We start from the raw sequence: 23,409 nt of genomic DNA, 5'->3' as shown, positions 1-23,409 counted from the left end.
ACAACAGACTAGATATGAGGGACTTTGGTTAGATACACTGTTCAAATGCAGCCATCCACAGGGGCTGAACAGTGAGGCCAGGTGGTATTGCCTGATGATGCCAGGATAGTGACAGTCTTGATGACCTGGGGTTACAACCAGGGTGGCCAATCATTGCAGGTTGTAGGATTTGGGTAGCCGAGCCAGTTGGGGACCCCAGTGTTAGGAAAATAAAAGAACAGGGAATCCAGGAAATACTGTCTCCACTTAGAGGAAGCTAGATTCAAAGAAGATTGAAACTATGACCTCTTGCCCATTATACTATCCCTGGTTGCTGGATTCTGAAGGCATCAACCTATCTTTATCCCAGCCACATACTGTTTACAAAGCTTCCTGTAAGAAGGAAATCTTGCCATTTGCAACAATGGACCTTGAGGGCATTACGCCAAGTGAAATAAGTGAGACAGAGAAAAAATAAATACCTTATTACCTCACTTAAATGTGGAATCTAAAAAAAACCCAAACTCACAGAAACAGAAAGCAGATTTATGGTTGCCAGAGGTGAAGGGGGATGGAGGGGTGGGGATAGGGGGAATGGGTGAAGGTAGTCAAAAGGTACAAACTTCCGGTTATAAGATGAATACATTCTGGGGATGTAATGTACAGTTAATTTTTAAAGATAGCTGAAGGGTGAGAGAGCCAGAGGGGTTCCTTAAAAGGGGGCCCTTATCACCTGCAGCATAAGAGCAGACTCAGCTGAGGAGCATGCTGGGGACTTAGTAAGAGTTGAAATCCAGAGAAACTGGAGTTTACAAAACAATCACACTGGGTGACGTGGATGCTAGTGGTTTGCAGGTTACTTTTTAAAACAATGGGAAGATGGGACTTCCCTGGCCGTCCAGCGGTTCGGACTCCACGCTTCCACTGCAGGTGGCATGGGTTTGATCCCTGGTCGGGGAACTAAGATCCTGCATGCCACACAGAGTGGCCAAAAATAAACAAATAAATAAACAAGGGGAAGAAAAAAAATAAAACAATGGTAAGAGGATGTTTTAATCTCTAATCCTGTTGCAGAAGCAGGTATGTTCAAGCTGCTTAAGAAGTAATGTCTGTCTTTGTGGATACAGGGTAAAAAGTACCAGACAAGAAAGCAATGGGAACAACAAATTGAACAAAAGTATACTGCAAGCCCTATTACAGGTGATCTCAGGATTCACCTGATGGGTCTTCTGAGTCATTTCCTGACCATTCCCTGGCAGTAAATATTTAAACTAAAGCCAAGGTGATGGCGGTGATGGTGTTAACTGTACAACCCTTCTCTGTTCCTCAGTTCAGTTCTTATAAAAGGTAATCTTTTGGCCTCTTGTCATATTGCATTATAGTAACAGACAACTTCTAGCATAGGTAAATTAACCCTACCTAAACGTCTGTTTTAACCCTACCCTTAGATTCATCATCAAAATAATCTTGACAGTTTATGTCTGTGATCCAGCATCAGGCCCAACTTCTCTAGAGGTTTTATATATATATATATACACACACACACACATACACACACATTCCTAGCCTTAGAGAATTTTGCAACAATAATCAGGCATTAATTGTGAGAAAGAAATGGGAGTGGGAGCAGGGGTGCAGCACAGAGGGTAAAAAGAAGACATCTGGGAGATATTTGCAGAAATAACGTAACTCTGGGTAGGTAGGCTTTAATAAGGAAGTCCCACCCTTTCCATTTACTTCTTACATGGTTTTTAACTTATCCTCCCAACCAAAACCAGAAACAAATTAAGTTACTGAAAATGTCTTTACTTCCTGGGATGGAAGTGTATGTGTCCTGTTTTCCCTTTCCCATCAGAGGCAGCTCCCTAAAAACCCAAAATACACACAGACACACTCTCTCTCAAACACAAACAAAACATGCATTCAAGTGATTGCTTTCATAACATTTTAACATTTAATAGAAACTATGTACGATAATTTTTTATTGTATCTTACATAAGATAGCCACTACAGAAATTTACATAGGTTAGAAGCAAGATGGATGGTTAAGGAGGGCCCAGTCCTGTGGGCTATTTTCTCAGAGGCTATAGGTCAGAGTTCACTGAGGGGAGGGGCTTCAGATTACCCAATTAGGTGAGAAGTGAGGAAAGGCTAAAACAGGCTGCTAGACAGAGATAAACAGCCATTGGGTCCATCAACATCCCTAGACTTGGGAAACAGCATTACAAAACTCTCTCTCCCCTTAGGCACGGTCCCAAAATACTCTCAACCTCAGCAGCTCGGATGGGAATCACCTCTCTTCCTTGCCTAGAGTGGGAAGACTTCCACAATTTTTAGACACTATTGGTCCCTTCCCCCAACATGTGGTTTGACTATAGCACTCAGTAACCCAGAAGAAAAACAAGGTAGTCCAGGTTGTCCTTTAGTGAGAGACGGTCAGAAATACTTGTTTAAATGGGAAATACAAATCCTCCAAAGTCAAGTGGTTCCCAAAGCAAACTATCAACTGACAGAAGCGGGTTCTGGCTTTCCGTTTGCAGTAGCCACTCCACTCTGAGGCAACGGCGCAGAGGCTTTCTCAGAATTTCGGGACCCCTGTGATCTGCACCCATCTCCAGCCATCTGCATCTGGCCCTGTTAGAAGAAAAGTCACGTTGGTTACGAGCTCGTTAACTGTGGCCTGAAGCATGAATCTGACGTATGTAACGCCCATGCACAGCAGCAGCAAGAACAAGACAGCAGATACAACTCTATGCGGCTGCTCTTCCCATACTTAACTATCCCTGACCCTCGGAGTCGGAAGTCATTACTTGTAGCATTCCTGAGGCCCTCCCAATGGAAAGGAGAGCTGTGGGTTGTTTCTTCCAAGTGAAATAGCCATTCTCTGCTGAGTTTCCAGAACAGCCAACAGATCACAGGAAGACAGTCCTCTGGGCCTCTGTTTGAAACCAACAGCTGTAGTATAACTGCAGGTCTTCAGTCAGAGCCATGAGTGTCCCACCCAAAGCTCAAAGAAAGAAGCCAAATCGTGCTGCTTGTGCTTAACTCTGATGAAAACAATTCCAGGGCTGAATTCTCCCTTAAAGCAACAAGTTTCTTACACTCCTTGTCTCAACCTTTTCTAGTTAACTAAATAAACTTGTCCTGCTCTCCCAGATACGGGGACCAGGAGCTAGTAAGTGTTCTCTCTAAGGCCCATCTGGAGAACTGCCATCTGGAGCACCTGCACAGCCAGTGGTGACAACCCCGACCCCCAGGAGTACATGCTGGCCACAGCCAGCAGGGGACCCTCTGCCTGGCTGGAGGTATTCTTCACTTGCCAAAATATCCACTGGGCCTTCAGCAATTTCTTTTACAGGATGATCTTCAAGGGTTAGTGAAGGATCAAAAAGCAAGGGTGAAGGAGGGCACTGCATACCGTCACCCACAACATCCAAGTCCTAGGAAAAGAAAGAGAAAAAAGCCTATCAGCAATATCAAGGGGACCAATAAGCTAAAGTTGGCATTTTTCAGCAAACCTCGAAGAATTCTCCCTTACTTCCCTCACCCCTTGCCTATCTTTAAAACAAATAACGAGTTCCCCAGAGCGTGCAACAAATGGCATAAGATTGAAAAGCACTGAGAATTTTTTCCTTGCTGCCAAATATAAAGCACAGACCACTATAGTAGCTTTAAAAAGCATATCTTTTTTGAACAGAAAAATTCAGAGGCAAAGGTAGAACAGGAGCTACCAGGGGCTGGAGATAGAGGGGGAGTGGGAGTTGCAGTTTAATGAGTACAGTCTCTGTCTGCACTGCCTGAAAAGCCCTGGAAATTGACAGTGGTGATGGTTGCACAATGTTTTGAATGTACTTCATACCACTGAACTGTACACTTTAAAATGGTAAACCTTACAAGTATCTTACCACAAAAAGAAATATTTTTAAAAAGCATATACTGGAACTCCCTGGTGGTCCAGTGGTTAGGACTCTGCACTTTCACTGCCAAGGGCACAGGTTCAATCCCTGGTTGGGAAACTAGGATCCACGTGACCAAAAAAAAAAAAAAAAAAAGGCATATACTTCTAAGACTAACTGTAGTCGACATCTAAGTTCACCAGTGATGAACCTAATATGGACAATCAGCATACATGCAAATTAAAATGAAATACTGACTTAACAGATTGGACAATATGAGACCACTTGATTAATATTCTAATGGCCACAAAGCGAGCCAGGGAGCAAAAGAGGAAAGGGGATGGGGGAAGAAATAAGGAAGACGAAAAACTCAAAGTCCTTCCGAATGGCCAGGAAATATTTTAGTTAAGTCCCTATCCCCACAGAGAAAAGTCCCTGATTCTTAAACCTAACATATCCAATTGCTCTTTAAAACACCCACACACAGGGGGACTTCCCTGGTGGTCCAGTGGTTAAGACTCTGCGCTCCCAATGCAGGGGACCCGGGTTCAATCCCTGGTCAGGGAACTAGATCCCACGTGCCGCAACTAAGATCCCACACGCAGTGAGGAAGATACCGAGTGCCACAACTAAGACCCGGCACACAAAAATAAATAATAAAACACACACACACACACACACACGCACAAAACACTGTATTCTACGGACTATGTTTCTTCCAACTGAACTGGCCATTCCCGCAGAGGGGCTGAAGCCAACAGACCATAGGAAGACACTTCTCTTGGCTCCTGCGTGAAACCAATAGCTACAGCAAACTACTGGTCTTGATTCAGGGTCTAAAGCACTATAAAGGCTCAGACAATATGTCAAACTGACTTTCATCCCTCTGCTGTCTAAGCATCTACTGCTAAACTCTGCTTCCCAAGAGTGAAAACCACCCAAGGGTTTGTACTCTCCTGTGTCCAAGCTACTATATAGAGGCTCTATGTTTCCAGTAATTGAGCTTCTTGAGAAAAGCTAAGTTCTGTGCTTTTAAAATAAGTCTAAGAGTTTGAAATCCTTTCCCTTTCTTTGCTGTGCTGATCACCGAAAACAAGAATCACATCCTCAAGATAATTAAGGTAAAGAAAAGAACACAATTAAAGGACATGCTGGACTTAAAGCTGCTCAACTTAAGCAGAAACGTAAGGAAAAGGGTACAGCTGGCTACCTAACATCTACCGTCAGATGTGTTAGAAACTTCTGTACTATCCACAGAAACCACCATGTTCTCACACTGTTAAGTAAGACTGTGAACTGTTTTCTCCGATTCTTTTAGTATGCACAATTATTATGCACTTGATCCTTGAACAACGCCGTGGTCAGGGGCACCGATGCCCACAGTCAGAAATCCATGTATAACTTCAGTCAGCCCTCTCTGTCCATGGTTCTATACCCTCAGATTCAACCAACTGTGGATCATGTAGACTGTAGTAAGAATTTACTGGGAAAAAAAGCTGTGTATAAGTGGACCTGCACAGTTCAAGCCCGTGTTATTCAAGGGTCAACTGTATAAATAATTAACTTGAAATTTAAAAGAACCCATTTAAGCAGTGTGGCAAAAGGTTTCCAAGTCTCAAGATAACAGTGGTACAGAAATTTTTCAAACAAAACAGATACTGAAAAGGCTTTCCTCACATATTCAGTGTTGTCTTTTTTTTTTTTTTTTTCAGTGTTGTCTTTTATAAGAATTAAAATTGGGAACAGGAACCTAAAATAAAAGAAGAAAGGATCAGCAGAAATGCCCATCCTAAGAGGAATGAATCAGGACACAAAGACAGCATCCATTTTGTTCTATGTCAAAAACAGAGCTCAAAAAACAAACACAAAAAGAGAGCAAGCTCAAAGTAATAGGATTAAGGTATTAAATTCTTATTTGTCAAATATCCTCGGATCAAAGGACAGAAAACAGGCAAGTGTTAATATCCAGAATGAAAGGCTGAACTTTTACCCATATGAATATCTGATACCTGGTCCTCCCACAAGTTACCAGAAATTATTAATAAGTATAACAGAAATGATATCTAAGAAAGAACATAGGTAAGATTGCTGGGTGGAATTCATATAATTAAGAAATTATTTTTACCCAGCAAAAGACTAGTTAAATATATCCAGAATTTATGGGAGGACAAAAACTCTTTTCTAAAACAGAACTGTTTCAACATTTTCTGGAGAATTTTTACCTCCAAAGATTAAGAATAAAACTACTTTTCAACGATCAATGTGGTTCATCTAAAGTACATTAATACAAACATAATAGATGATCAAGTACAAATAGCCGATTATCATTTTTAAACCTCTAACAAAGGTCCATCTTAAAAACCCATGAGATTCTCAAAAATAAACTTACTTCTCATACATTCTTTAAAAAATTCACACCATAAAATAAATATTAAAAGATCTGACAATATATTTTTAAATGTTTAAAAATTAAGATTCCTTAAATGTCACTTTTAGGCTATGATCACATCTTATAATCTCTAATATTTTGTGCTACTATTCTCCAAAGAGCAAACAAGAACATAATCTTCAAACATACTGGAACAGTCATATTTTCTTAGCTCTAGATCATCAAAAGTTTAAGAAAACACTATTAAAAACTAACGCAAAAACAGGTGAAAGGGGAAAAGCAAAAAGGTCAAAACAGCAATGGCTCTAGAAATTAACCATCAGATGAAATAAAAGTTAATAACCTAGTACATCCATGTAAAACCCATGTGCTAGTTAGTTACTACATATGTACATTAATATTTGAAGGGAATTTGGCAATGTAGTGATTAGGTTATTTTTTAGACCCTATAAATCTGCTCGTTACTAAGTTAAAAAAAAAAGGAAAGATAGCACCTCTTTGGGTTTTCTTCACACATAAAATGAAGGGAAGTGGACAAAAATCTGTATCAATCTAGGGCTATCTATTCATTTACTCTCTTCAACATAATCTCATTGGAAAACTCTGGGAAGCACTGGAGTATATAATCTCTAAGGTTCTCATATTCTATGAATCTGTTTGAAAGAAACTTTTTAAAAAGCAATTATAATCAGGATTATAACAAAAATTATAAGTTTGTTATAAATGAAGTGACAAAAATCAAGTTCACTAATCCTACAAACAGTATACAACCAAAAAAGGAGGGGGCGTAGTTAATTGGCATCAGTTTACTCTTTTTGGGGGCCACTCTGCACAGCTTGTGGGATCTTAGTTCCCCCACCAGGGACTGAACCCAGGCCACAGCAGTGAAAGTGCCGGGTCCTAACCACTGGACCACCAGGGAATTCCCTGGAATCAGTTTACTCTTAGTGCCACTTTTTCAGATATTAGCCTGTCCTGATATATCTTCTTTAGTGAGCAACACTCGAGGCCACCCAAATCCTGCTTCTACCCCTAGGCAAACAATCTTGCAACCTATACTGAATTTTCCATTTAGATTTGTCACTTTAAATATGTCACAGTTATATATTGATACAAGACACCTTTATTATGAAATTCAGAAGAATTATCTTCAGAATAAATAATGAAGACCTTTATCCAAAAGGCTAAAGATTAAGCAAAGTGCCAAAAAAGAGATGGAATGTCAACTGATCCCTGAAGTGAATGATATAGTAGGGTAGTGCTAATTAAGGAAACGAATGCAATCAGAGATGGGTTTATGCGCTGGGACCAATCAAGGAGCAGACTGAAAAAGGTAGAGTAGTGCACACACTTAGAAGGCTATAAAAGTAAATATTTAGGGAGATCACTGTTGTTCTGGTCCATTCACAACAGAATCTTTAATACCATATCAAAAATGAAAAACAGTATGCAGAGCTAAGTTTAGAGTCATTTTTAGGGGGGGACACATTAATCTGAAAATGAGAACTCTTATAGGGCCAAAACACAAATTTACATTGTCAAGTAGATATCAGAATTCATTTGTATTATTTAGATTCAAGTGAATTACTTACCTTGTGTATGGGCACCGAATTTCCCAGCTACACAAATCCAACCATAATCTTGACTTTCCAATTTCCCTTAGTTTAAAATTTCCCTTATCATTCCCTCAGGAAAAAAAACTTCTGTAAATTTAAACTGTCTCTAAATGAATATGTTAACATACAAATACAACCATACACGTATCATTTCAAAAAACTTATCAAAGTTGTTTTCTTTTTTTTCAAACCACAAAAGACTAACCTATTCTCACCATTAATAAATAAGGCCTTGCCTCAAGGGCCAACCAGAGCAGAGCTTCTCTAACTTACATCACTGAACTCCAGAGGTAAACTCTCAGTGGGCTGAAGCTCAGCAGCACTCAAGTACAGATCCATGGGGCCGGCTTCCAGATCGTCTGGCACAGACAGTACCTGCTCGGGCTTATACATCTGAGGAGGCAACTGGAAATGCAGTGGGCAGCAGGGATCCTCAGAGAGGCTTACAGGAACTGGTTTGTTGCAGGGTACCTCTTCAGACCCCTGGCAGCATTTGAAGAGAACCTGATTCGTGTCCTGACAAATATCTGTAGAAAAACGGTCAAGGGAAATAAAATGGATCTATCGGAGGCACAAAAAAGGTGTCTGCCATGTAAAATTCAAGGCCTGGACAACACATGATATTTGGTTACATCTGATACAGAACCAAATGCAGGTAGCAATTTTTAAAGTTACTTCTCAAATTGTCATTTACTAGCATAACTCTAGCTCTACCAGTAATGTAAAACTAGTCCCCAACCTCCATTTAAAGTAGAGACACTAATCTTGTTCTCCCTATGAGGGTCAAATGCAAAACATTTCAAAACATAGTGCTAAGCAAACAGCAGTTAACAATCCTAGAAATCTGTACCTATTCAGAAGAAACATGTCATGGTACATGCAAATAGCTTGCAGAGGCCCCTAGCAACCCCTTCCAAGAGTCAAGAGATACAATGTTGTTTCTGCTGTTAAGCAGAGGAGCAAAAACTTCCTCAAAACTTTTTGAACCTTGTTTCCAAAATGTTTACATGATACGTTTGTTTAAAGAAGCAAACAATTCTATTTAACAAACAATTGTTTGTTAAATAGAAGCTCCAGTAATAATAACTAGGTATCCTACCCTGACAGGAAATAAAATTAAATTTCCACACACACACCCTTTTTCAGGGGGGTGGTATCACTGGAGTCCTGTTATGATCCCAAAAACAAAGGGAAGAAGAGCACTTCCCTGGTGGCGCAGTGGCTAAGAATCCGCCTGCCAATTCAGGGGACACGGATTCAAGCCCTGACCCGGGAAGATCCCACATGCTGCAGAGCAACTAAGCTCGTGCACCACAACTACTGAGCCTGCGCTCTAGAGCTCACGTGCCACAACTACTGGAGCCCGCGTGCCTAGAGCCCATGCTTTGCAACAAGAGAAGCCACCGCACCGCAAGGAAGAGTAGCCCCCGCTCGCCGCAACCAGAGAAAGCCCGCGCACAGCAACAAAGACCCAATGCAGCCAAAAAAAAAAAAAAAAAATTTTAAAAAAAGAAAGGGAAGAAGAAAATAACTGCTTATGGCGCATGGAAAGAAGTACTCCAGGAATGCTCCAGGAGCGCTAACAACTTCTCTTAAGGGTAGAAGCAGAAAAAGGCTATATTTCCAAGTTGGCAAAGAAGTTCTGTAGGATGAATCAACATTGAAATCATGATTAGATAACAAAATTCTGATTTGAGTCACTCTACAAAATATTTTACTCAAGTTTTATCATTTCCTGAAATCCTAACTACATGGTTATTTTCCCTAGATTAATAGACAACTATTATTTCAAACTTGGGCCTATTTTTTAAACCAGAAAGCAAAATTTTCTGTAAACTGTACCCAGGATTATGGAAGAATGGGTAATTTTTATCCCCCAAATTTTAAGGTAATTTTTTGAAGTTAAAAAATCTAATGTACATTATAGATTTTAAACCTAATAAACCCTCTCGAAGAAAAGCCATTTTTTTCAATCCATTCCTTAGAACTTCATAAACTCTAAAGTAGAGTTTCATAGCATTGCCACCACTGGCATTACGGCTATCTATCTATCTGTGCACTGCAGAATGCTTATTAGCAGCATTCCTGGCCTCTGGCCACTAGATGTCAGTAGCACCCCCATCAGAATTAAGACAAAACAAAAATGTCTCCACACACTGCCAAATGGGGTACAAAGTGGCCCCGGCTGAGAACCACTACTCTAAAGGAACAGTATATAGCTCAAAGTAAACAAATAATTATTCAATGAAAATCAGCGCTCAAATGAACAAACATGAATCTGATGGGAACAATCAGATTTGCAATCTCTATGTGCTTAAGAAGCTCAATCTTATTTAAATTATTAAAATTTTAAATGTGAATCCATTAAATTGTTTCAATTGGAACCTTTTTCATGTAATTCGAAGGATTTTCACAAGTCTCTTATTTATTTAATATCACAGTATCCTTGAAAAGCCCTCCCCCATCCTCCTCCACCCCCTTTCCTTTCAGATAGGGACAACAGACAAAGAAGGGAATGGTTGACCTACAACTAGAGTCTGGGTCCTTCACTTTCAGTCCAGTGGTGTCTCCATTAGACCAGAGTAAAGAGTTAACAGGTCACCAATGGCAGTCGCATCTTTCTCTGGGATAAGGACTTAAGGAAGGGTAAGTGACTTAGGCAACTACAGAGTGGAAAGGAAAAGAGCATAAAAGAGAAAAATAACACTTCCCTTCTCTTTTCACATACATTTTCAACTTTGCTTTTTAAAATATTAATATTCTAATAAACTATCTTAGTATAGTGCTGTAAGTCTAAAATACTCAATATCCATAAACTGGGTTTTTTGCTTTATAAAGTAATTCAAGGTCACTGAAGAAAACCTGATAAGTACAAAGCAGAGGGAAAAAGGGCATTCATAACCCCACCATCCAAAAATAGTCACATTTCTGTTACATTCCCTCCTAGTATTAGTTCCATGTAGTTAAAACATACTCTACCGAATTCCATACTCTATTTTTGTCACTATCAAACATTTTCCTATGTCATTCATAAATTTTGTTAAATATAATGTTTAATTCCTGAACATATTCCATACTATGCTGTGTCACAATTTTCCTCTCTATTCCCCATCTCTGAAAATTTTAAGGCTCTCTCCGGTTGGAGGAATTCTGTGTAACAATAATCGTCTGTATTTGATTATCGTCTTAAAATAAATTCTCAGAGGTGACGTTATCATATCAAAGAATATGAATATTCTCAAACTGCTTTCTAAAAGCCTGTGCCACTTTACAGTCCCACTGGCAGAGTTTAGAAGGGCCCGTTTCACCATTCCCTCACAAACTTCTGAAACTTTCTCATTAAATCTCATACATAGATAAGTCTCAAATTTATAGATTAGGGAATTCCCTGGCAGTGCAGTGGTTAGGACTCAGGGCTCTCACTGCCAGGGCCCAAGTTTAACCCCTGGTCCGGAAACTAAGATCCCACAAGCCGTGCGGCACAGCCAAAAAAAAAAAAAAGTATGGATTAAAAAAACTTGTTTTATTTCCTATTTCACTTATTTATTGTAAAGGTAAATACTTTTCAACTATCAGCCACTTCTACTTTTAATCTGTCCACAGATAGCTTTTGCCCAATTATGTTTTGAGCATTTATCTTTAGTTTTTAATTACTCTGCACAAGAATTTTATATATTAAGGACAGTAATCCTTTACCAGACATTTGTTACAATAATTAATAAATTGGTAAGATATTTAATAAGCAGAATAGAGAAAAAATCAGTTTTCCTTTCAAAAGAGCAAGAAAGTCTTCCTTCCCTTATTAAAAAAATACATTTTACTTTCCAAATATTTGTATACCTTGCCAGGCAAATGAAATCCAGCAAGATTTATGCCTTTCATATAATGAAGATCACCATATTTAAATAGTGCATTTACTGTGAAAGTAACTTTCTCAATGTCCACCATATAGATGCACTTTCACAATTCAATATACAGCTCAAAAAATTTTACAGCCCAGTAGTAAATGTAAGTTTCCTATTTGAATGAAGTCTAACGTACACAAGTCAGGGCCCTGACCATAAAAGGATAATATTCAAAGAAAGATCACATTTCAGAATCATCCGACTGTTTCTGGATCCTCAGCAATTTTTTTGTAGTAATTGGATTTAACAGTATTATAATTCTAATGAATGAGTTAATAAATCAGGGATCTCTAAATTTTGGAATCCCAATATTAATCAACTACAAGTAAGTATTAGCCCATATCTATCACCAATGACTGAGATGTTTCTTTCTAATGAATTGACCATTACATTTCCAAAGTTCTGAAATGGCCAACAGACCATAGAAAGAGACTTCTTTAGGCTCCTGCTTGAAACCAACAGCTTCAGCAAACTGCTGGCCTTGATTCAGGGCCAAAGGAAAACAAAGACCTTCAATTAACTAAACTATCACAGATCCCCACTAGCCTTCAGTCTAGCTAGCAAACTGAACAGAGCAAAAAGATACGGGTAAGGCAGTGTCTGGTCATTGGAAGAGACTGATTGGAACAACGAACATCATCCACAAAGGCCAAGCACCTCTGACTGGAACGAGTGGTATGGGCCTAAAATGGAGAAAACAGGTCAGTCAAAACAAATTATCTATGAAAACACTTACTTATATAAGAAAACTGTATCCTTAAAGCCTAGAAACTTGAACATTTAACAAATTTATTCACCAATACTATGCAAAAGGAAAAAAAAATGTAAACCTCAAGTCCAAATAATGAATCAACCATAATTCGAAATACAATTCCTCCGTATTACAAAAGTGTGTGATACACAGCCTAATGGTTTTCAAACTATTTTGTCTTTTAGCAGAACCCTTTTTAAATCATAATTTTACGTCGAGCCTCAAGAAATAGAAAAGGTAGGGCTTCCCTGGTGGCGCAGTGGTTGAGAGTCCGCCTGCAGATGCAGGGGACACGGGTTCGTGCCCCAGTCCGGGAAGATCCCACATGCCGCAGAGCGGCTGGGCCCGTGAGCCATGGCCGCTGAGCCTGCGCCTCCGGGGCCTGTGCTCCACGACGGGAGAGGCCACAACAGTGAGAGGCCCACGTACCGCAAAAAAAAAAAAAAAAAAATGGAATTCTTTCTTTTTTTTTAATTTGTTTATTAATTTTATTTTATTTTTGGCTGCATTTGGTCTATGTTGCTGGCTTTCTATAGTTGCATCGAGAGTGGGCTACTCTTTGTTGCCGTGTGCAGGCTTCTCATTGCAGTGGCTCCTCTTGTTGCGGAGTACGGGCTCTAGGCTCATGGGCTTCAGTAGTTGTGGTGCACGGGCTCAGTAGTAGTGTCTCAAGGGCTCTAGAGTGCAGGCTCAGTAGTTGAGGCACACAGGCTTGGTTGCTCCACAGCATGTGGGATCTTCCGGGACCAGGTTTTGAACCTGTGTCCCCTGCATTGGCAGGCGGATTCTCAACCACTATGCCACCAGAGAAGCCCAAAAATGGACTTACTCTTACTGATGCAGAGACCAGGGGCTTGAAGAACAAATTTAAGAATAATCGCTTAACTCTGCTTGTCAACCCTACTTCCTGACCTTCACTGCTCCTATCTTCCTGCCTTCTAAAACAAGAGTCCCAATCTATTAGGCATTCTGTGCCTGTTTCTGAAGAATTTCTGAACCAAATAACTTAGAAATCTACGGCAACCCTTCAATATGCAGATGAAAACAGAGTTCAGTTATCAGTGCAGGCATAGAATTGATCAGAAGGGAACCAAAACCCATGTCTCTGCACTTCCAGATAAGTGCTCTTTTCAATATACCCCACGTCCAGTAAGTTAGATTTCAGAACCAAGACTGTACAACAGTGTTTTGACAATTACCCTAACTCTGTAAATAAAACAAATGTAACACCTTAAGAGGTATATACAAAAATTACCTGTTGGGCGGCACCATCTGTGGCCAGCATTCTGCGCTCCTTCAGCTGCCTATGTAGTAAGGCTTCCACTCCATAGCGCTGACGGTACCGCCGAAGACATTTTAGACGCTTTAAGTTCTCTCGTTCTTTGGCAAGAAGTCCCTCTGGGCCAGTCAGGAGACTACTACCTAGAACGTCACAACAGTCAAGATGTTATCTGCCAAGCAACCAATCAAGGATGCGTCCCCAAACTAACAAGAAGAAAACAGAGAAATCTGCCCATACAACAGTTTCAAAAGCAAATCCTTCTCCAGTCCAGGTAACAAGACAGAAGTCCAACTACTACGAAATTCACAAGTTGAACCCACAACAGCTTATCGGAGCTGGCATAAAACTTGCCTAGAGCTTCATGTTCCACTTTGCGATTGTGTAAGTAACGTCGCTTCTTCTCTTTGAGTAGATGCTGAAGTCGTTTAAACTGGTCAATGTACAAAGACTGCAAACGAATAAGCTTCTCACGCATAATCAGGGCCACTTCTTCCGCTGTGTAGACACCAGCATGCCTAAAATAAAAGAGACAATTCAAAAAGGATAAGAAAGCACTATAAAACCCAAGCTTAGAAGGAAAAAGGAGTGAAGGTGAGACTTAGATTTGCTATTCAACAGTCAGTGCTGAGACAATCACCTTATTAAACAGGAATGTTTTCACACAGCATTTTACCATTCAAGTTGTTACTCAAAAACAAAACAAAAAAGAAAATTCCCAAGAATGGATACTAATGTATGACATCACAATATGGGAAAGGGGAAATGTTTCATTATTTTCCCCAGTTATTTGCATTATGTTTAAATAGGAGTAAAGATATAGAATACTCAAAATTTTTATTAATCTACATTCTTGTTCCATTTAATAATTTAATACAGAAAAATCACAGTCAGGACAGCTTAAAAGTGTTTAATTTAGCAGCATGTATCTCAATACATTTTAATTAAAGCACAAAAGATAACAAACAATTATGACTTCTAATTTAAAAATATACTCGTAGGGAAATAACACTGGCGGTCCAGTGGTCAGGACTCCGTGCTCTCACTGCTGAGGGCCCGGGTTCAACCCCTGGTCCAGGAACTAAGATCCCACAAGCCACACAGCCAAAAATAAATTAAATTAAAATTAAATAGAAATAAAAATACACTTGTATTTTGGAGTTTACACAGGCCCTCAAAACACTGGTCACAATGGCTAGTCAATGTCCTCAGCTCATTTTGACAATATTCTCAAAATATCGTACCCTGGAGTAACCCTTTGCCAAAGATCTAGATCCACATCAACTTTATTAAGTTTTTTTTTTAAATAAATTTATTTATTATTTATTTTTGGCTGCGTTGGGTCTTCCTTGTTACGCGCGGGCTTTCTCTGGTTGCGGTGAGCGGGGGCCACTCTTCGTTGCAGTGCACGGGCTTCTCATCCCGGTGGCCTCTCTTTGTTGCGGAGCACGGGCTCTAGGCGCACGGGCTTCAGTAGTTGTGGCTCACAGGCTTAGTTGGTCTGCGGCACGCGGGATATTCCCCGACCAGGGCTTGAACCCGTGTCCCCCGCCTTGGCAGGTGGATTCCCAACCACTGTGCCACCAGGGAAGCCCAACTTTATTAAGTTTTGCCACCAACTATATGAATCAACAGAACTTAAAAAAAAAACTTATTCTAGTGATTAATGAGGTCACATAAGCAAATCAGTTTAAATGTCAGTTTAATTAAAGACTGATTCCTGCCTCTGATTTAACTCAAAGTTTAAGGGATTAACTGCAAATTTAAAAGATTTTTGGTTCCATTTGTCTTATATGATCATTATATAAACAGAAAGAACAAGCTAGATATATACCCTGACTTGCTATTTTCATATTTTGACTGAGTAAAAATTATTTCTGTTATTTAAAAGGCAATACACACAAATTACATACTAATTTTGAATCCAAAAATATGTGCTCTTTAAAATTTAACTCTTAAATCACTGAAATACACAGAATAAAATTAACTTTAGGACTGAAAGCAAGTAATCTCTGCCAAAAACTTTTCCTAAATATAAATAGGAGACAAAATTACCTGTGTATAAGAGAACTACAACCACAAAGTACTCTGATAAAAATAAGTGAAAAGAAATTAAGAACCAAAACATGAAAAAAAAACCCAGAAAATTACAGAAATGACAAAATCTAAGACTATCAGAAAATGTGAAAAGGTTTTAAAAATATCTAAGGTCTAAAAAAGGTGACTAGGTTATTCATATTCAGGAAAATGGGGCATGTCTGCATTAATATGTCTGTACCCCCTAAAATACTGAGGCCTTAACCTAGTACCAAGTTTGTTAAAATGAAATTAATTTCATTGTACCCTGTCAGAAGAGAATTTAACCAATGATCTGGGGACTATAATTTATAAATGGGAAGCCACTACAATTAGGATTTACTACAAATCATTTGGGGTGGGGGTGGGAGAGGATGAGCACCCTAACTAATATGAATGCCTAGTTCATGTGAAAAATGGATCATTTATTTAAAGATGGATGTCCCAGACATTCACAGCTAGTTATTAAAGTCATGTACTAATTCTTCTTGCTCTGATACACACAAATATAAATCTAGGATTTATTATTAGAATTCAACTTCAAAAAAGAGAGTCACCTTATATTCTATTAAATAGTGCCTCTTCTTAAAAGTGCATTCTCTCAAATTTCTTCATTTTGATAACAATGATGAAGACTCAATAACCTGAAATGACCTTTACCAAAACAAGTTCTGGATGCGTGTAGAGGTCACATGATAAAACTTACTTTTTAAATAGGGAAAGATTTAACAATTACTCTTAAGCTAAAATTTCACCAGTGTTGGATGATCCTGGAAACAAGCTTTTAAAGATTACTTTTTACAAAGCAATTAAGTAAATGATTATTTTGAGAGAAATCACATATATGTACCTACAATGGGGAAAAAATATGCCAATAATAATTCTAGTTAGGATAAAATCTCTAATGACATCATCATAAACAATTCAAAAAGAACCCTTTCTGAAACAAGCAAGTGAAGATATATGCTATACACTGTTAATGATTCAAAAATGATGACAAAAACATTGGCACCGGGACTTCCCTGGTGGCACCGTGGTTAAGAATCCACCTGCCAATGCAGGGGACACGAGTTCGAGCCCTAGTCTGGGAAGATCCTACATGCCACGGAGCAATTAAGCCCATGCACTACAACTACTGAGCCTGTGCTCTAGAGCCCGCCAGCCACAACTACTGAAACCCGTGTGCCTAGAGCCCGGGCTGCGCAATAAGAGAAGCCACCGCAATGAGAAGCCCACACACCGCAACGAAAGTAACCCCCACCTGACACAAGTAGAGAAAGCCCCGCATGCAGTAACAAAGACCCAACGCAGCCAAAAATAAATAAATAAAAATTAGCACCAAAGATGAAAATTCTTAATTAAAAGAATTTCATTACTTATATTAAATATAATATGTAACCACATTAATGAATTAAATATTGTAAGCAGACAATTAACAACTGTATTCACACCTCTAAAAATGCATATACGTATAGTACTATTTACTCCCGCTGGTGGGTATCTCCAGGTATGGAGGACCAACTATGGGACTTGAGCATCCTTGCATTTTGGTACCCGGGTCAGATCCTGGAACCAATCCCCCTCAAATTATGAGGGACAACTGGATTTTCGTTGGTCAAAAATTTTTTTAAATAGTATCACTGAGAGAATTAAGGAAAGCCTTATATTTAGTTACCTAATAGTTGAGCACATCTGGGGCTTTATTTTCCCCTTTGAATGTTTCTTTTAAAGGAAACTAACATCAAGTACCTAGTCCTCTTAACATTTATACTTCTCATAAAATTAACTGGTATTTCGGTTTATATAGCAATCTCTTGTTAAGTCAGATTAGAATGAATGTGTCTGCTAGAGACTGATCCACTGTAGATTACTACTGACAAAATCGAGTTTCTGGACCTTCAAAACTGAGCGTTTACCACACCAAAAGACAGTCACTCTGTGACCCTACAGTGTGTACACCTCCTCAAAGAAGCAAGTTTGGCATTTCTAGAAGCACAATGGAGGAGGGGTGGGAAAAAAAAACAACATGTATGTTGCTTGGTATAAAGCTTCTACTGTAAAAGAACCCTGAAACAAACATTCCTTCTCAAACTACTTAGATGGACTCTCCAAACAAGTACTTCCTGAATAGCTTACTACATCGAGATTACTTAAATAGATGAAATTATTCTACTCAGAAAGTGTAATCGTAAATGACCTCTTATAAACTTCAGAATCCAAGGAATGAAGAAAATGCTATTCTAAGAATTTGTCAAACACAGTCAATCTAGAAATTCATTACCCCTCCCACTATTCAGAGTTCTTCCACCTGAACTGTCAGTGAGAAGTGTCATGAGACAGAAATCAGAAAGAAAAGAAAAACTCAACCCAAACCATGAGACATAGAAACATGAGACTTCTGAGTGGCAATATGTCTACAACTCCAAAGCGAACATGGGTTAAGTAACGAGCAGAACCTTAGTAAGATATAATTAGGTTGATTACTCACTTCTGGGTTTCTAAATCAGTTTCTCTTTCTTAGGCATGAAACCAAAGGAAGCTCCTGAACACCTTTTAATTTTTTCTTAAACAAATAAATGAATCAGACAGAACTTTGCAAAAAAAAGTAGTTATTCAAATATAATCACTTTATTATTCCTGAGGTTTAAGCCAAGAACCAATTCACATCAATTTTCTCTTCTCTTAACTGATCTCCACCCACCTCCCACTCCCATGTCCAAGAAATCTATTTTCTCCCCTACACTTTCTCATGTGTAGAATCTGATGTCCCAAAATTTTCCCAAATTACAAGACTTCTAAAAAAAGAATCAAATCCTACCCTGAAGCAAGATGGTGATGAACAATGACACTTTAATATGCAGAAGCTATTTATTACTGCTCACAAATAGCTATCTTCAACCCTCCTAGGTTATTAATCTACTAAACAGCATGCAGTACTACATTCCACATACTAACTACTAAAATATTTAAAAGCCCTATGTGGAGTTACAACTTACTTTAGGGGATCTTCTTGATCACTGTCTATGCTATCAGCTTCACTGTCAGGGTCACCTCTCCATGTCTGATCCACAGTAATGGGTTCCTGCTCCCCATCACTCCAGCTGTCTTCATCTGAGGCAAGGAAGGGAGAGCAGCCATTAAGACTTCCCACCTCTGTAACTCCACCACACAAAACTAGATTACTTAACACATCAACCCAAATCTTAAAATTAAAAAAGCTTAGTACAGAGGCACTGACAAACAAAAACGGCTTAAGAAAATACATCCCAAGTATGAGTACTTATAATACAAATGAGTTAACCATGCCCTCAAAGGGACAGAAAGGCCAACTCAAAATTATTCTGTTTCCTGAAATTACCTGACCTAGCAAAGATGGTAAGTATAAAAACAGCATTGAAGGAAAGAGTCAAACTCAGGGTAGTAAACCTAAGCACCCACTACTTAAAACCAAAAAGAATGGTGAACAACATGGCAATCCTGAATTCTCACCAAATTGCCTACGAATTAACAATAATATTGTACTATCAAGTGCCACATATGTTCAAGGCACTGTGCTAAACCAAATTAAGTTCTTTGTTAACTTTTTTCCTCCTTTTTCATTCTGGGAGAGAAGACCCTTACCCAGAATTCGGCTGGCTTCACTGCGGCTACTTTCTGGAGTCTGAGAACCCAGCTCTGACTTGGCATATGAGCTCAGCTGGCATAAGAGTGTTTCACCCACAGGCCCTGTATTGGTCTTCTTCACTTGAGCATGAAGTGCAAGGGCATTCCTACGGGCATGTTCAGCACAGAAGGACACCCTAAGGAGACAAAATATTAACATTTTATACTCTGGTTCTCTTAAAAGAGTTCAACTATTTTCACAGACAATGATCTTTAGATCATTTTCAGGAAATTAAAATGACTATTATCTTCATTTATAAATTAAAAATGCCAGTAAAGCTAAATAATATAACTGGCCCAAGGTCAACTCATTTGGTATTACTAATGGGAAATGCAGGTAGCATAACCTAGTAGTGCTCTATCCATCAAACAAAACATTCCATCTCTAAAAATGCTGACATCATTTCACAACAAATCAAAGAGATTCACTTTCATCTTTCAAAATTGGTCTGGAAGACAACATTTTACTTCAGTATCAATCCACTGTAGGTAATAAGATGTAGGACACAATTTTAAAACCAAATGATATATGCAGAATTATCTAGTCAAGTTATGTTTCTGCATAGATACTTTTGCTTAAATGATGAAAGCTATGAAGTTTTTCCCAGAAAAATACATATATATTAATACAATTTTGCATTATTACCTAAGGTTCAAGGACAGCCAAGAGTCGTGGAACCTAGGGTTAAGAATAATCCTTATTTTACAGATAAGGGAAAAGATCCAAAGAGATAACAAAGTGACCCAACTGGGAGTTGTCTCCTTACAGTTTTCACCATTTTTTAAAATTTTCGAAGGATATACCCATAACCTCAATTTTACAAGCACGTGACATAAAAAACTAGGCAGCTATTCCCAACCCACATCATGCCACATCCTCCTCTCACTTAAAAACTGAAAGTACAAACGACAGATATCTATACATATATACCCATCTTTCTTCTCAGGCTTTGGGGCAGCACTGGGACATCTTTTTCCATTCTTCGTAGATATATAACTACACTGCTTGAAAGGGGCATTCTTGTCTTCAAGTATATGCTTAATGCAAAACTCCTGCCCCTCCAGACGAGGTTGCGAGCATGGGCGATGAGTAAACGAACAAGATAGGGGCTCCTGAGACCTGGGCACTGGGGTGATCCTCCCCCGACTGGTCGGCAAGACGTGGATCCGAATCCTGTTCATACCAAAACCTGCAGGGTCACACAAAAGATCAAAAAGCCCTTACCCTTCCCGAAAATTCCTGCTCCACGATATCTGGGCAGACTGCGCATGGCTTCTAAAAGACAAGCGGAAGTCACGCTCCTTAACTCCCCTCCGCCCAGGTCCCCCCAGGCGTTAGTGAATTTGCCTCACCTCTACTTCCCAGTCCAAGCCCACCCCCCACCCCGACCACCGCCAGGCTGAAAGCATCTCAAGGGCTCGCACAGCCGCGGCACGAGGGCGAAGCGCCAGCGCCGGCCCGACGCGGCACGGCAAACCCGCAGGGCCACCCGCCACCCCCGCCTCCGCGCACGCCGCCTTTGTCCCGGCCCGCCTCAGAGCTCACGGCTGGGCCCTGCCCATCCTCGGCGGCCCGTGCAAGCGCCATTTTGTCCTAAAGCTCCGGGCACCGGAGAATCTGGGTTCTGGGAGCCTAGAGGAGACTGACTCTGACGCTGACTTGAGGCAGAGTAGCAGCTCGGAACGGACAGACGAGGCAAGCAGCAGCTTAACTGCAAATGCGAAGGGCAAGCGCCGCCGCCATCTTACCTTTGCAGCCACGCCGCGCTGCTTACGGTCTGGCAGCGCCAGTCGCTTCTAACCATTCCTTTCCGGGCTCCCAACCGCTGATTGGCTACTGCGCCTACAACTCTGTGTCACCATTGGCTACCTATCAAGCCTGGGAGGGCGGGGCGCTGAGAAAAGGCGCGGCTGGGTGGCTAGAAGAGCTGTCTGTCGGTAACTCAGCTCCAGAGAGAGTGAGGCGGGGAGAGCGCGGGCTATGGAACGCGCTCGCTGAAAACGATGACTTTCCATCTCCCATCATCGCTGGTGTTCAGGCCGCATTTGGCCTCTCTGTCTGTGGTCCTAGGCCGCGGCTACCTCACCACCCCTAAACAGTAGGTACAAAATCGACATATAGAGGCCAAAGGATCACTGTACATTTGACTCTCAGTGTTTACAGGAAAAGGCTTTAGTTTTGTGAACAGTTCACTGATGGAAACATTTTTTGAATGTTTAAGTCTGGGAAATTACATATATAAACATTTAATTTTCAGAACAATCCTAAGAGGAAGAAGCTATAATCTCCATTTTACAGATAATAGAGGAACAGAATGAGCCCATATCTGGTAATTAGGGGAAGAAGGCGAATTTGAACCCAGCCCTCATTTTTTATCCCTTTTATTCCCTCTCATATAGTGAAGAGCATTGGATTGAGAATTAGGAAATATGAGTTCTCGTTGCGGCCTTGATTCTCTAGAGTTCTCTACAATTCCGTGCTAAATAATGCAGGTATATAGAAATGGCAGACACAATCCCAATTTTATCGTCCTCTAAGCATCTTTAGTTAAAAGCATCTCTCCCTTCTTTCATCTCCACCATGCCTCTGGTAGACATGAACCAACATTTTCTCCCCATAACCCTTCTGGATCTTTTTTGCATCCCATCCTTCCCAAGCTCTCACCTGCTGTCAGTTTCATTTAAGTAAGCTATTTCTCCATTACCAATGAGCAGGTGAGCGTGGTTCAGTGGTGAGCGTAGAGAATCTACAAAGCTGGAGAACAGCAGTTTAGGCATAAGAAGTGATTAAAACCGAAATGGGAAAAGGAGAGCTCAGACCTCCCGTTTCCCAGAGATTAGGGCAGTCCTAGAAGGCCATTTCATGAGATTCATTCATTTATTGAGCACCTAAAGGCCAGGCACTGGGGATACAGGGAGAACAAGAACAATAAACCTGCTCTTTCGGAGTAAATATTCTAGAGTAGTTTGGGATTGTGGATGCAATACAGCCATTAAATAGCAGCTATGAGTTATATACATAAGCAAACACTCCAACCCTCAGAAGAGGTACAAAGACATTTGTTATAAACACTCTATAACTCAAAACTAGGAGAGGAAGCCACATTACAGAAAATATGGGAATTTTCAACCAAATGCAGTGAAATCAAAAAGGAATATTAAAGCTACTATAGGGAACAATGTAAAGAGGCATTAGGGACTAGATAGAGATGCAACAAAGGCTTTAATTAGAGCGTCTACTGAAGGTCTTGGGGGGAAAAAAAATCTTTCTGCTAAGCCCAAAACAGACCAAAAAATGCTATTTAGAACCACTTCCGGGCTCCCCTAGTTGCGCAGTGGTTAAGAATCCGCCTGCCAATGCAGGGGACACGAGTTTGATCCCATATGCCGCGGAGCAACTAAGCCCAGGCGCCACAACTACTGGGCCTGCGCTCTAGAGCCCATGAGCCACAACTACTGAAGCCCATGCGCCTAGAGCCCGTGCTCCACAACAAGAGAAGCCACTGCAATGAGAAGCCCTCGCACTACAACGAAGAGTAGCCCGCGCTCGCCGCAACTAGAGAAAGCCTGCGCGCAACGAAGGCCCAAAGCAGCCAAAAAAACCCCCACTTCCTTCTAAGTGGGGGAGAGATATTAAATGGTCAAGATATTAGCAAATTCTTTGTGCTTTTTAACAAAGTAGATGGCTGTTTTTAATCCAATTAACACTTTGCTAGCTACTGAATAGGTTAAAGTAGACCTGAGGCTGTTTGTAAATAGCGGCTAGGAAAGATGAATTCTTAAGGGAAAGAGAATTTTTAATTCGGACTTTTGGGGGCTAATCCCAGAGAAAAAGTGTGTTTGTGTGTGTGAGAG

The 23,409-nt window shown here is 40.1% G+C and overlaps 1 protein-coding gene and 3 non-coding genes across 9 annotated transcripts; all 4 read right to left on the bottom strand.

Annotated features, from left to right (window-relative positions):
* Nucleotides 1–1,910: 1,910 nt before the first annotated feature.
* On the bottom strand, nucleotides 1,911–21,369 carry KANSL2 (KAT8 regulatory NSL complex subunit 2). 6 transcript variants are annotated; one of them, XM_024736957.1, is made up of 10 exons: nucleotides 21,304–21,369; nucleotides 20,486–20,744; nucleotides 19,513–19,691; nucleotides 18,888–19,002; nucleotides 14,170–14,333; nucleotides 13,792–13,958; nucleotides 12,372–12,468; nucleotides 8,154–8,407; nucleotides 3,300–3,419; nucleotides 1,911–2,613 (listed from the first exon to the last, which is right to left on the bottom strand). In XM_024736957.1, exons 2-10 carry the CDS (start codon nucleotides 20,734–20,736, stop codon nucleotides 2,482–2,484), a joined length of 1,479 nt encoding a protein of 492 aa, XP_024592725.1. In that variant the 5' UTR covers nucleotides 20,737–20,744; nucleotides 21,304–21,369; the 3' UTR covers nucleotides 1,911–2,481. The 6 variants fall into 6 exon arrangements, with proteins under 6 accessions (XP_024592725.1, XP_024592728.1, XP_024592731.1 ...); XM_024736960.1 differs by having other exon boundaries at nucleotides 8,256–8,407; XM_024736963.1 differs by having other exon boundaries at nucleotides 20,675–20,744; nucleotides 21,304–21,361.
* On the bottom strand, nucleotides 2,833–2,969 carry LOC112394449 (small nucleolar RNA SNORA2/SNORA34 family). The gene has a single exon (XR_003002140.1). It is a non-coding gene; the product is annotated as a small nucleolar RNA SNORA2/SNORA34 family (small nucleolar RNA).
* LOC112394450 (small nucleolar RNA SNORA2/SNORA34 family) lies at nucleotides 4,583–4,714 on the bottom strand. Its single transcript, XR_003002141.1, has one exon. It is a non-coding gene; the product is annotated as a small nucleolar RNA SNORA2/SNORA34 family (small nucleolar RNA).
* LOC112394448 (small nucleolar RNA SNORA2/SNORA34 family) lies at nucleotides 12,145–12,281 on the bottom strand. Its single transcript, XR_003002139.1, has one exon. It is a non-coding gene; the product is annotated as a small nucleolar RNA SNORA2/SNORA34 family (small nucleolar RNA).
* Nucleotides 21,370–23,409: the final 2,040 nt, after the last annotated feature.

The sequence above is a fragment of the Neophocaena asiaeorientalis genome, unplaced genomic scaffold (assembly GCF_003031525.2).
Source record: "Neophocaena asiaeorientalis asiaeorientalis breed wild unplaced genomic scaffold, Neophocaena_asiaeorientalis_V1.1 scaffold134, whole genome shotgun sequence".
NCBI classification, from domain to species: domain Eukaryota; kingdom Metazoa; phylum Chordata; class Mammalia; order Artiodactyla; family Phocoenidae; genus Neophocaena; species Neophocaena asiaeorientalis.
Note: the sequence above shows the minus strand (reverse complement) of the source record. Positions and strands in the feature narration are given on the sequence as shown.

Excerpts from the sequence above, each read along its gene's own strand:
- KANSL2 (XM_024736957.1), bottom strand. The coding sequence starts at position 20,736 with ATGAACAGGATTCGGATCCACGTCTTGCCGACCAGTCGGGGGAGGATC. Across the intron at positions 13,959-14,169 it reads AGTGGAACATGAAGCTCTAG|GTAGTAGTCTCCTGACTGGC; the intron begins GCAAGTTTTATG and ends GTGACGTTCTAG. Across the intron at positions 3,420-8,153 it reads TACCTCTGGAGTTCAGTGAT|GACTTGGATGTTGTGGGTGA; the intron begins GTAAGTTAGAGA and ends TTCTTTTCCTAG.